The sequence below is a fragment of the Bactrocera tryoni genome, chromosome 4 (assembly GCF_016617805.1).
Source record: "Bactrocera tryoni isolate S06 chromosome 4, CSIRO_BtryS06_freeze2, whole genome shotgun sequence".
Lineage (NCBI taxonomy): Eukaryota > Metazoa > Arthropoda > Insecta > Diptera > Tephritidae > Bactrocera > Bactrocera tryoni.
Window position 1 is genome coordinate 61,737,813 of NC_052502.1, and position 12,580 is coordinate 61,750,392.

The 12,580-nt window shown below is 36.5% G+C and overlaps 1 protein-coding gene across 3 annotated transcripts; it reads left to right on the forward strand.

Moving 5' to 3' along the window:
• Nucleotides 1-7,455: 7,455 nt before the first annotated feature.
• Nucleotides 7,456-12,310, forward strand: LOC120774796 (probable isocitrate dehydrogenase [NAD] subunit alpha, mitochondrial). 3 transcript variants are annotated; one of them, XM_040104585.1, is made up of 7 exons: nucleotides 7,625-7,651; nucleotides 7,769-7,840; nucleotides 8,521-8,688; nucleotides 10,453-10,847; nucleotides 10,908-11,043; nucleotides 11,127-11,240; nucleotides 11,300-12,310. In XM_040104585.1, the coding sequence occupies exons 1-7, from the start codon at nucleotides 7,625-7,627 to the stop codon at nucleotides 11,522-11,524; spliced, it is 1,137 nt and encodes a 378-aa protein (XP_039960519.1). In that variant the 3' UTR covers nucleotides 11,525-12,310. The 3 variants fall into 3 exon arrangements, with proteins under 3 accessions (XP_039960521.1, XP_039960519.1, XP_039960520.1); XM_040104587.1 differs by lacking the exon at nucleotides 7,769-7,840 and having other exon boundaries at nucleotides 7,456-7,651; nucleotides 11,300-11,524; XM_040104586.1 differs by lacking the exons at nucleotides 7,625-7,651; nucleotides 7,769-7,840 and adding an exon at nucleotides 8,385-8,432 and having other exon boundaries at nucleotides 11,300-11,524.
• The last annotated feature ends 270 nt before the right edge of the window (nucleotides 12,311-12,580 follow it).

Here is a 12,580-nt window from a genome sequence, read left to right on the forward strand (position 1 = left end):
AATTGCCCGTCTGAAGAACAACAAAGCGGCGGGAACCGATGGATTGCCGGCCGAGCTATTCAAACACGGCGGCGAAGAGCTGATAAGGTGCATGCATCAGCTTCTTTGTAAAATATGATCAAAAGAAAGCATGCCCAACGATTGAAATTTAAGGGTGCTCTGCCCAATACAAAATCTGGGCCAACTATCGTGTCATAAGCCTCCTCAACATCACGTAAAAGGTTCTATCGAGCGTATTGTGTGAAAGATTAAAGCCCACCGTCAACAAACTGATTGGACCTTATCAGTGTGGCTTTAGACCTGGCAAATCAACATCCGACCAGATATTCACCATGCGCCAAATCTTGGAAAAAACCCGTGAAAAGATAATCGACACTCACCACCTTTTTGTCAAATTAAAAGTTGCTTTTGACAGCACGAAGAAGCTGCCTTTATTCCGCGATGTCTGAATTTGGTATCCCCGCAAAACTAATACGGCTGTTTAAGCTGACCTTGAGCAATACCAAAAGCTCCGTAAGGATCAACATCCGCGACGTTAGTTCTGCTTTCTCTAGACTGGATAAGGAAAGAAATGAAATGGGTCTGATGGTGAACGAGGGCAAGACGAAACATCTCTTGTCATCAAACATTGTCGCTCTCGCGACTTGGCACCCACGTCACTGTAGACAGTCATAACTTTGAAGTTGTAGATAATTTCGTCTATCTTGGAACCAGTGTAAACACCACCAACAATAGAAATCCAACGCAGGATAACTCTTGCCAACAGGTGCTACTTCGGACTGAGTAGGCAATTGAGAAGCAAAGTCCTCTCAACAAACAAAAACCAAATTCCCTTCCTGCTATATGGTGCAGAGGCTTGGGCGATGACAACAACCGATGAGACGACGTTACGAGTTTTCGAGAGAAAAATTCTGCGAAAGATTTATGGTCCTTTGCGCATTGGCCACGGCGAATATCGCATTCGATGAAGCGCTGAGCTGTATGAGATATACGACGACATTGACATATGTAGTTCAGCGAATTAAAAGACAGCGGCTACGCTGGCTAAGTCATGTTGTCCGGATGGATGAAAACACTCCAGCTCTGAAAGTATTCGACGCAGAACCCGCCGGGGGAAGCAGAGGAAGAGGAAGACCTCCACTCCGTTGGAAGGACGAAGTGGAGAAGGACCACGACTTCGCTTGGAATATCAATTGGCGTCCATTTATGAAAAAACCAGGTTTCAAGTTACTTACTGTAAGTTGTGCCGAAATAAAATCTTAGCTAAGCATTGTTGCAGACTGAGTAGTCGTTTGCGTTTCACAGTCAATGCTTAATTTCTATAAAATTGTATTATGATATATGGCAACGTTATGGGCAACATATGTTTTACATATGTCGTCCATAAAAATATGTTTGAAATATTTAAATTATAACAGACAATACATAAATTTGCTAGGAAAGTTATATCGAAAATGAATGAAAACAACAAAAAAACCCAAATTTCACCGCTACCGATTCCGAGCACCTATTGGAACTGGTGGAAATCCCAGTGCGATTCCATATTTTTTCACTAAAAATTATTTCTTATTTCTTATTATTCGTCTTTTGACAAATAACTGAAAATTCAAACCAAAAATCAACTGTTACTTAAGCACTGCTTAAGTCTCCCATTTTCAATACTTAAGCATAATGTAAGTATGAACTGTAAAGCACTATTTTCCTCTTTTATCTTAAGCATTACTTAAGTATGGACTGTGAAACCGGGCATTCGTTTTTTGTTTCTAAATAAAATATTATTATTACCTTTTTTAATTTAAATATAATGACAGAAAATAGCAAAAAAGAAAAAAACAACAAACACATGCGAGAGCTGTAGCACATGAAAATTTTAATTAGTTCTGCTCTACTACCGCTCGCAATTTTTTGCTACCGCTACGCCGGAGCATAGCACAGCACTTCATCTTTGGCTATTGCTACAGCTATACTTTTTTACCTAACAAAATTCCGAGCAGAGCAGAGCACATACTTTTACATTGTTCTGCTATGGCTCTGCTAAGGCTCCCGACAAATTGATATCGGTAGCAATAACAAAATGAAATGCTATGAGAGTAGCGTAGCCACCTGGTCACCATCACTATCTCGCTCACGATCTTTACGTAAAACATTTAAGCCCGCTCATATCAGAAGAACTGAGCGGTTGTTTAGCTTGGTTCTCTGGAGGCCACAACTAGCGATAAAATCAACTATGTTTTCGATCTGCAGAGCAAGATCTGTTGCATTTCAGTTATAATGCTACTCTTGTTTGTCACACGAAATTGGTTATCTATTGGTGGTGGAGATTGTTGCGGCTAAACTTGGGTTTGGTTTGGCCACGCCATCGACTCTTGTTACGGTTCAGACTCCTACAGCAAGCGGCAATAAACAACATACTCGACTCATGCAGAGTACAGGCCGGAACGGGTTGGGAAATGACACCAGCCAGTGCAAGCTGCATTACGGTCTGACACAGGGAATGATGAGCCATAGAAGTTGCCTGGTGGCCCTCCCATGGAATTGGAGCTGGGTGAAGGTTGGGGTCGGATTTATCAAACTGGCAGTTACTAGTGCCTTAGAGGTTCCTTGTTGGCCACTTGGATGAAGTGGCGGCACATTGCGCGCACTATAAGCTCGTTGCACGGTCTTAGAGGTCATCGTCGCTGTAATTCATTGACAACATGGGACCACATAACGTGGCTTCAACCACTCCATTTGTTTCATCTAACCGAGGTGGACTTATGGTGGAGCTTTTTGGCGCATGCGCTATAGAAAAAATCTTGGGAGCCCGGGTTGGATTCAACGTCAGCCCAGATCGAAGGAGTAAAGAGCAACCCTACTACTAGGTGTTTCTCTGAAAGTAATGACAATCTTAACTTATTACTTACCGATCCAAACCGGGTTAGGTCATCGAAATAACAACTGGGTCAACCGAACCGAAGACTTAACCGTTAGGTGGCTTGAGGGAGATTTCCCATGATCTAATAACGATATAAGACGGTGTTACTTGTGAGAGTGCTTCTTTTTTAACTCATAATGTCAATCACCTTTATTAGATTTTTCTCATGATTGTTATTATTCTAATGGTTTTGTGGGATCTGAATTCAGTTTTTATTCAAAACACAATTTTTTATTGTCGGGAATGTCTGAAAAATACATTTTCAATCATAAAAACAAAGCAAATATGTAAGGAAGGGCTAAGTTCGGATGTAACCGAACATTTCATACTCTTGTATTTTGCAGTAAACAAATCCATGGATCCTTTGTATAAAATCAGTCAAAACTCGAAATTTGTATCTTAAGTGTATGGGGAATAAGGGAGTTAATTATACATTTTTGACACACGTGCATATTCTTATTAGATAAGTATTTTCTCTGTGTTTCTACAATATATCTACATCGACCTACATATATTTATGGCTATAAGCTGGCATCTTGATAAATTTCTTGGTGCTTAATTCTTACCCTGAAACTAGTGAAATAAGCAGATGAAATTTAAAATTGTGTTAAATAAGATGTAGGCGTCAGTCCAATTTCGGATATTTTCGAAGTGCGGTGTAGGAATGCTAGAGTAATGTTACCAGAGCCGGAACTAGCTGCTTCAGCGCCTGTGGCAACAACCTTGCTTGCGCCCTTACCATATAGTATAATGGAAACCGATGTTGCCCAAATCAAAAATCATATATTTACAAGTGAAAGAACGTACATCTTATTTTCAATAATAATTTATACAAGGATCGCTTATATCGTTCAGAATAATACTTTTCTAGATTTCGCCTCTGCAAATAAATCGATTATTTTATCGAAATTGAGACGTGTTGTAGTATCCTTCTCAATCGACAAAATAGAAATATTCGCCAACCGTTCCTGGCCTAAAGACAGTACAGTACATTCAAATGGTTCATGTCTGTGGCTTCACTCATCAGCGTCGTTGCTTGAAATTTGAAACTCTCAATTTCTGATGAAAATTCATGCGGATCCAAGTCATCAGGATATTTGCTAGCGAGATCTGCCGCTATTTTGGTTAGTTGAGTAACACTGGTGTTCACAATTGCTTGACCGCTCAAAAATGCGAAATCATCGGCAACTTCATTTAAAGCGATGAACCGGGTATTCATTTGGGCAATCATAAGATCAAGAACTTGGATCAATCCTGCTTTGAAATGAGTTTGGGCACTTATAGATGGAGATTCATCTTTCGCTTTTTCTCCCGGCATCATTTTCTTTGGTCGTTTTCGAGTATCTTGGAAATCTGGTGTTACTTGCAATTGTTCAGCTGTCACAGTTGATTATTGCAAAATTGTTGTGAAGAAAGTCTCTCGGTATATGGTTAATTGTGACAGCAATCCTTTTATTATTGCATTTACATTTTGCAATCTCTCCGTCACTAGTCATCTGTGCTCGACCTGAGTGAGTTGCGCTTTGACCGGAAATACTACCAATTTTTGTTTTTCAAATGGCACCTACATATTTTTTCCTTGATTTTGGAATAGGAACTAATTATCCTATACAATAACGTAAAACGACTAATGGCAAGTTTCCATGGATATTATAAATAGGAACCTTGATGTGTAGTTGATATTGCTAGATTAGGATACAATTTTCAAATACTATTTTCTTGGAATTTATGCACATTGTATATTATTCTAGAGGGGAATGAATGTTTATTCCAAAACTGAAGAAAAAACATGAATGTGTCGTTTGAAAGACAAAAATTGATAGTATTTCCGGCTAAACCGGAAGTTATACCGAAAATCAGAAAGCACCTTCCGATAGTCCTCATTGTCTATGGAAAACAAAATCTACAATTTGCACAATTTTACATCATTGCATCATATGTTATTGAAAAAAGCATGCGTTTTGTCACCTGGATCACAGATGAACACAGATTGTGGCTGACTGGCCTATAGCAAAACACACGGCACGGCCGGCAGTGGGCACAGAAACAGGACTGACAGACTCGCACTAATAGCGTGGCGCCCCCGATTTCTGGAATAGCACGTCCACGGGTGCCCTTGCTTTGTGCGCGCCTTGCGACGATTACATTCGCACTGGCACATGTGGTACTGCCGCATTGCTGCCCACTGCACTGGCTCTGGCGCTGCAGTTTTTTCGGTTCGTTCGCGCCCTATGTCTCTTGTTTCGCCCGCCGTGGGTGACGCGCCAGTTTCAGACGGTAGCTCTTTCGGACGCTCAGCAACCGATATTTCGTCAGGCGTATGTAGGCTCAACCTACGTTGCGCCTCTGCGACTGTTGCGCCCGTGGCGGGTGCCACCTTCGCCACGCCCTAGTTACGGCTCTGAATGTTACCTACCAAATTTTGGTTGAAATAGGTTCAGTATATTCCGAGGTATAGGTTTTTTCGCTTAAATGTGGGCGGTGCCAAGTCCATCGTCAAATTTTGACACCGGCTCTTGAAAAAGCCTCCCCTATAATATCGAGTAGTAAATTGTATGTTTCTGACGCCTTTATATAATGATTTTTCGCGCTTAATGGAAACGGTGGATGGTGTTATCCTCCTATTTCATCGATTTTTACGGTGTCAGTAGGGGTGCTTAGGCGATTTGCCCCAATCGAATTTAGTTATTGTATCTTAAGTAATTTAGGAGGTATGAACATTAAACCGCTTAGAGGGAGCTATGTCCACTTTACCAAACTTTTTATCCAACAGATGCACCTTGCTACTACGCTCCCCTGCGAGAAACTAAAGTTTTATATCTTAATTTGGAACTTAGTTATGACTCTTTATAGATGTTCGTTTAAAGGCGTTTTGTGGATCTACGAACTCATCGTCAAACAGACCGAGGGATGAACGGACAGACAGGCATCCGGATTTCAAAACGTCTCGTCATCCTCATCATTTATGTATGTAAACAGTGAACGCTTTATTAATCGGATACACTTTTAAGCGGATATCTCAATTAACCGTTCACATTGGCCGAACTCAAAATAGTTTGATGTTTATTAAGGACAATCTATTAAGCGGACAATTCTATTATTCGGAGAAAAGGTTGGTCCTACCAGTGTCCGCTTATGGGAGCTTTCACTGTACATAACTCAATATACATATACATATGTACATATCTCAATTAGTTTTAGGTGATACAAACAACAGTTAGGTGAACGAAACTATTATACTCTGGAGTAACATGGGCTAAGAAGAAAGCTGATTCTGACATTATGAGGTCGCACATTGTTTCCAAAATGTTTTGGGCTATCGACACAGCATCATATAATTGTATCAAAGAAATTTCCTTGTCATTTTTGTGGCCACTCCGAAAACTAGTAGTGTGTTAGTAATTGATTTTTTGAGCAATTTCTAACACTTGTGACCTTCCAGGTGTTGAGATTCTTAACATATAAAAGTAAATTAAAACGACGAATTCTTGAAGGAATAAGAAAAGTTTATCTAACAGTAATGTTGGGTTTTGAATAAATTCTCTGCCTTTACAGAGATTTGAAATGACTCAAAAATAGCTGGAAATGAGATCAGAATTTAAAAGAACACATTTTGAATGCACACCATTCTGGTAATATCGAATTGATGATGGCGCGTTTTAAAAATTTAAAAGTAAGTTCAAAGCATATATGATTTAACAGTTAATTGAAGAAAATCAAAATTTTATTGTTTTTCTTATACAGTGAAATTCCTCATAACCGAACACGCACCGTATGAGGTATGGGGGCGTGGCAAAAACAAGTGTCTAAAACGTTTTCTTAGAGTCCGAAGCTGCAACTCAGAATTATATTTCTATTGAACTAATAAATGCGAGTCAATGTCAGCCAGGAGTGAATAAATGGCATCACGAACCAATTTGTTTCCTGTGATCTTACGTATTGTTCCTAAAAAAATTGTAAAAACACCAATAATTAATAAGAATTTAAAAAAGCGCAAACTATAAGTTGTACACTATTTTCTTGACAACTTTTGAACGAAATAGTACCGAAATAGTGCCCGTGTCCGGTCATTGGAACGTACTTACATATGTACGGTTATAGGATTTGCTCTTGTATGAAAATAAAATCGTTGAGTTCATGAAATTTGTTCGGTTATGGGGGATGCTATGAGGACTATCCGTAGTGGGGAATCTCACCCTATTTCTTATGTTTTGACAATTTTAGTTTCAACTTTTACTTCAAAGTTTTGTACGTTCTTCTACGGAAAATCTAGTAAGTAAGTAAGTGCTATGTGCTATGCTGTGTATGTTTTGTGGAAATATGGAAAAGCAGAATTGGTTGCAAGTGATATTTTTGCCGGTTTGTTTGGTTACTTGGAAAAGCAGAATTGGTTACTTATTATGTGCCAATTAGAAATAAACAAGCTATTGTGAATAACAATTTTAACAGTTATTGTGAATTTTTTGCACGTGATTGGAGAAGAAATTGGTTAGAAAATAAACGCGGATGACAGTTTGCAAAAGCAGCCAATACTGCTTTGGAGATTTTTTGCCAGTTTTCCGACGAATTTCTTGGGAAGCAAGAAATTGGGTTTTGCCAGTTTTGTGGTTGTGCCGTTCTGTGCCGTGCTGTTGGTGATTTGGTTCTTAAATTACGAATACGAATATCTCTAAGTAGATTAAATCCAAATCTGTGTGAAATTTTAAAGAAATGGCTGCAAGATTAATTCAAAAGATTGTGAGTGAACGTGTTAGCGTTACCAATCTTTAACTATTCCTTTATCCTTCTAACAATTTTTAAGTGTTCTTTGCTAAATTCCCTTTTGCCTACCTATTTTTTCGCGCTGTATTTTAGTTGAAAAGTATTGGAGTTAATACCTCTCGTTTTGGACAGGAGCGCTTGACTGATTCAACGGTCCACGTCAAGGTGCGTCCTTAGGAATATAGTGCTTTTAAAATAACGATTCACCGAAATTGATGCAGATCAACGCTGTCAGATTTTTACATAACAGCAGATCCAGTTCCAAATTTACATCTGCCCTTAAAAGTACTTATATAAAAATTTGCTCTTAGAATTCTTTATGTTTTTTGATATTTAAACAATCTAAACAACTTTAAAATTATTTTAAAACAATTGGTCGTTATTTTTTTTTTTTTTTTGCTCATCTCAATACAATTTGCAAATTGTATAACCTCTACAAAAAGCTTGTGATATGTTACCGAGGCTAATTGCCATGAGCCCTCACCCCCGTACACAATGCGATATAGTATTGCAACGAAGCATTTCGGTCCCACTAGCCAGCTTTAAGAACGTTGCAATTCGGTGGACACAGAAAGGCGAAAGACTTATAGACAAGAAAAAATACGAAAAACTGTCGATGGCAACTTATGTAACAAACGCGCGTATGCAAATAGATATTTATGATAGTATGCGGTCAACTTTGATTGATAAGAACGTAATTAGGCGTTGTTTACTATGAAACAGCATGCTTAATTTGGCATGTAAATATTTAATTGGTGTAAATATTTACTCATAAATATTTATCAAGTACAATAAAGCGTTAAAAAGAGAATATTAAACACATTATGATTATTTTGAATTTTCAGGTTAGCACTGCCCCCACATCAGCTCGCGGCTTTGCATCTGGTTCCAGAAAAGTCACTTTAATTCCTGGTGATGGCATTGGCCCTGAAATCTCCTCTGCTGTGCAGAAGATTTTCACCACTGCCAATGTACCAATCGAATGGGAATCGGTGGATGTGACACCAGTTATGGTATGTGTATTTATAAGCTTATAAAGGTAATAAATGAAAAGGGATTATCTGCGTTAGATTATACAATTTATCTTCACAAATGGTACAGCTAAAGCGGAATTGAACTATTTTATTCTAAAAGAGAAGAAGAATTTGAAAATGAGCAACGGAATAAGTTTTAATTAACAAGTTCTAAGTGTAAATATAGGTATATAAGTAAGTAGGTATATCATCTATACAACTTCACTTTTTTATGCATTTCGAATTTTATCTGATGAAATGTTTTCATTATTACTACTTATTTGATCATCGTTTATTCCATTTTTAAACTCATACTCAATCAAAAATATACACAAATGCTTTAATTTCTACATCGTTTTAAAATTGTCAGTACATTTGAAAATTTTCATTTATACGACAGCTTTTTACGGTGTATGCGTTAAAGCGAAACACTTGTTTATACAAGAGGTACGAATAAATCGGTGAATGCGAATACAATATTCGTTAAACTGTTATTATTTTGATTTATAAGGTGATAAAAATCATGTATTTATTATTTTATGGGTCTTAATTTATTATTTTTTCTAATAATATTTTTTTCTATGTGTTGTTGGTATAGTGAATGTACAAATGTAGGCGGAAAATTTTGCAATCATTAACATTTAAGTGCAATATTTTGTGATAACACTGTCTGACTTTACCAGCATGCTCGTCATCATCCAGATTTTGGCGTTTTAATTATAATAGTTTTTAATTATTTTTTTGAAGCAAATAAACAAATTTGTACACGTAATAAAAGTTCTAAGGTATTAAGAGTTTTTTTTTAACTGATTTGCTTTATCATCAAGTGTATTATCGTGTTTAATATACATAAGTATATTGGTGGGAGTAATTATTTTTCGCAAACATTATAGAGGAAAAAAAATGTAACCAAAACTTTTCTAGCTTAGGTAATGAGTTACTTAAATTAACTTAAATTAACATTATGAGACAAATAACAATGCTAGTCAGAAATATTCTAATATCTTAAATGCACAGATTGCAATGAAAAAATTAAACCCTTACTATCAAATTACCTCTTAACATGATCTCCCTACTTATTAAAAGGCGATACAAGTTAACTTAAGATTATCCCGTAGACTCGAAAAACTGAAATTTTTTAAAATGAGAATTATATTGTCGTAATGTTAGAGTCCAAAAGACATTTCGCAAATAAACATTTTTTACAACTACAAAATTTTGACATAATCTCTTCTAATCATCAAAGTATCTGGGTTCAGGGCTGGCAATGCTATTTAAATCTTGTATCACTTGCTGGGATAAAAATTGTGCTCACCAACAAGGCAACTTTTGAAATACAAAGGTTTCTTAAGCGTTCTCGGTCACAGATTTTTTATAGAAGGTGATGACAATGCAAAGCATCCCTAGTTGGGTTCACGTACTCCAAATCCAAAGGTTAGAGAGCTTTTTGTAAATACACTATAAAAAAAATTGTAAAACATTGTCTAGAGCTGAATATATTATATTAGCTGAATATTTATTTTCACATAAAAAAATTAGAAACCGCTGCTATTTTAAAAATAAATTAAAGACAGTATTTGGTCATTTTATTTAAACATTTAGGACAAAAAAATAGATAACAAAGACAGATATTTTTATACTTATTTACGATGAAAATAAATTTTGTAGTTATATGTACATACATATATTTTAACAAGATAATCTTAAAGCAGCTTATTTGATTAGATAAATCCTAAATATGCATATATATTTTATATCATACAGGGCCCCGATGGCAAATACGGCATTCCTCAGGCAGCTATTGATTCGGTGAATACAAATAAAATTGGCTTGAAAGGTCCCTTGATGACCCCAGTTGGCAAAGGTCATCGCTCATTGAATTTGGCCTTACGTAAGGAATTCAATTTGTACGCTAATGTGCGGCCCTGTCGCAGTCTGGAAGGCTACAAAACTCTTTACGACGACGTCGATGTGGTGACAATCCGTGAAAACACCGAAGGTGAATACTCCGGCATTGAGCACGAAATTGTTGATGGTGTTGTACAGAGTATAAAACTGATCACTGAGGAGGCGTCAAAACGTGTCGCCGAATATGCCTTCCAATACGCCAAGGCCAATAACAGGAAGAAGGTGACCGTAGTGCACAAAGCTAATATTATGTAAGCAGAATAAATAAATACAAAAATATATTACTTATGTATGATTGTAAACAAATATAGGCGCATGTCTGATGGTTTGTTCTTGCGTTGCGCGCGCGATATGGCCGAAAAATACCCGGAAATTCAGTTCGAAGAACGTTACTTGGACACTGTGTGTTTGAACATGGTGCAGGATCCCAAAAAATATGATGTCTTGGTATATATACTATATAAGCAGTATTAACTCCTTCATATTAAAACACTTTCTTACGAAATTTTTAACGTAAATTTAAATTACAGGTAATGCCCAACTTGTATGGTGATATTCTTTCTGATATGTGCGCTGGTCTCGTTGGTGGATTGGGCCTGACCCCATCTGGCAACATGGGCTTAAATGGTGCACTATTCGAATCTGTATGTATTTATTTACTAAAAACTATCAACATCCTTTTATTGAATATTTTTTCACTCAGGTTCACGGTACTGCGCCTGATATTGCTGGCAAGGATTTGGCCAACCCAACTGCTTTATTGCTGTCGGCTGTTATGATGTTGAGACACATGGAGTTGAATGAACATGCTGATAAGATCCAAAATGCCTGTTTCGAGGTGATCAAGGAGAGCAAATATTTGACTGGAGACTTGGGTGGCAAGGCCAAATGCTCAGAGTTTACAAATGAAATTTGTGCTAAACTATGAAGTGAATGAATACAACTATTAGGTTGTTTGTATGCGAACGTCTTCATCGTGTCGTGTATATACGCCAATTTCTGATTGGAACACTAAATGATACCCACTGCTGCTTTACCCAACAATAACCTAAATTGATTAAAAAAATTCACTAAATAAGTATGTAAAAACAAATTGCTTAAAAAAAAAAGTATTGTACGTTCGAATAGAAAATTTATTCACCCCTATATTAAACTGTATAATATCAAAACGTAACATATTTGTTGAGCCCAATACTAAATAACAACAAACAAACCTTAAACTTCACTTGCTATTCATGTACAATTCACTTGTTAAATCGTTAGTCGTCTTACTACAGAAGTATTCATTTAAAGTTTTATTTTTTCTTTGTTCTTAAATTTGCCATCAGGTATTTAGTATTTATATTACGTTTATTAGACAATATTTATTTAAAGATATTGGATTTAATTTTATGTTTTATTATCGCCCAGAGTTATTAAAATTGCTAATATACTCTGATAGTGATTTATTTGTCATTACTTAGCACATTCAAATCATATATATTAATTTATTTGCCTATTGTCGATAGTCAATTGTATTTGATGATTAGAATATAGGCAAAATCTAATTCTCATTTGAAAGCAGTAAGGATACCATGTTATATTTTTTTTGCCAGAACAATAAACTATTAGAAAAAATGTCTGACTAAACCACCAAAAGTCATTGTGAATGCTAAAAGGTTTTGCATGTTAAGACAACTCAATAAACAGTTAATAAAAATGTAAACAGAAATAACCACTTGTGTGCTTATTTAATTGTTTTTTAATAGTTAGAAATTAACAAGAAACAAGTGAGGACGAGCTAAGTTCGGGCATAGCCGAACATTTCATACTCTTGCAACTTGCAAGGGTTAAAGCCGTTGTAATACCTTCAGGTATGTTACATAAAGCTAGTTAGTTAGATGGAGTGTAGAGCACGTTTTCACTAAATTGTATTTATTCTCAGCACTTACATGGACTGTTTCTGGAAAAACCCACTCTCTCAATTTTATTAAGATAACTCACA

Excerpts from the sequence above, each read along its gene's own strand:
- LOC120774796 (XM_040104585.1), top strand. The coding sequence starts at position 7,625 with ATGGCTGCAAGATTAATTCAAAAGATT. Across the intron at positions 7,652-7,768 it reads CAAGATTAATTCAAAAGATT|TTGAAAAGTATTGGAGTTAA; the intron begins GTGAGTGAACGT and ends GCTGTATTTTAG. Across the intron at positions 10,848-10,907 it reads GTGCACAAAGCTAATATTAT|GCGCATGTCTGATGGTTTGT; the intron begins GTAAGCAGAATA and ends AAACAAATATAG.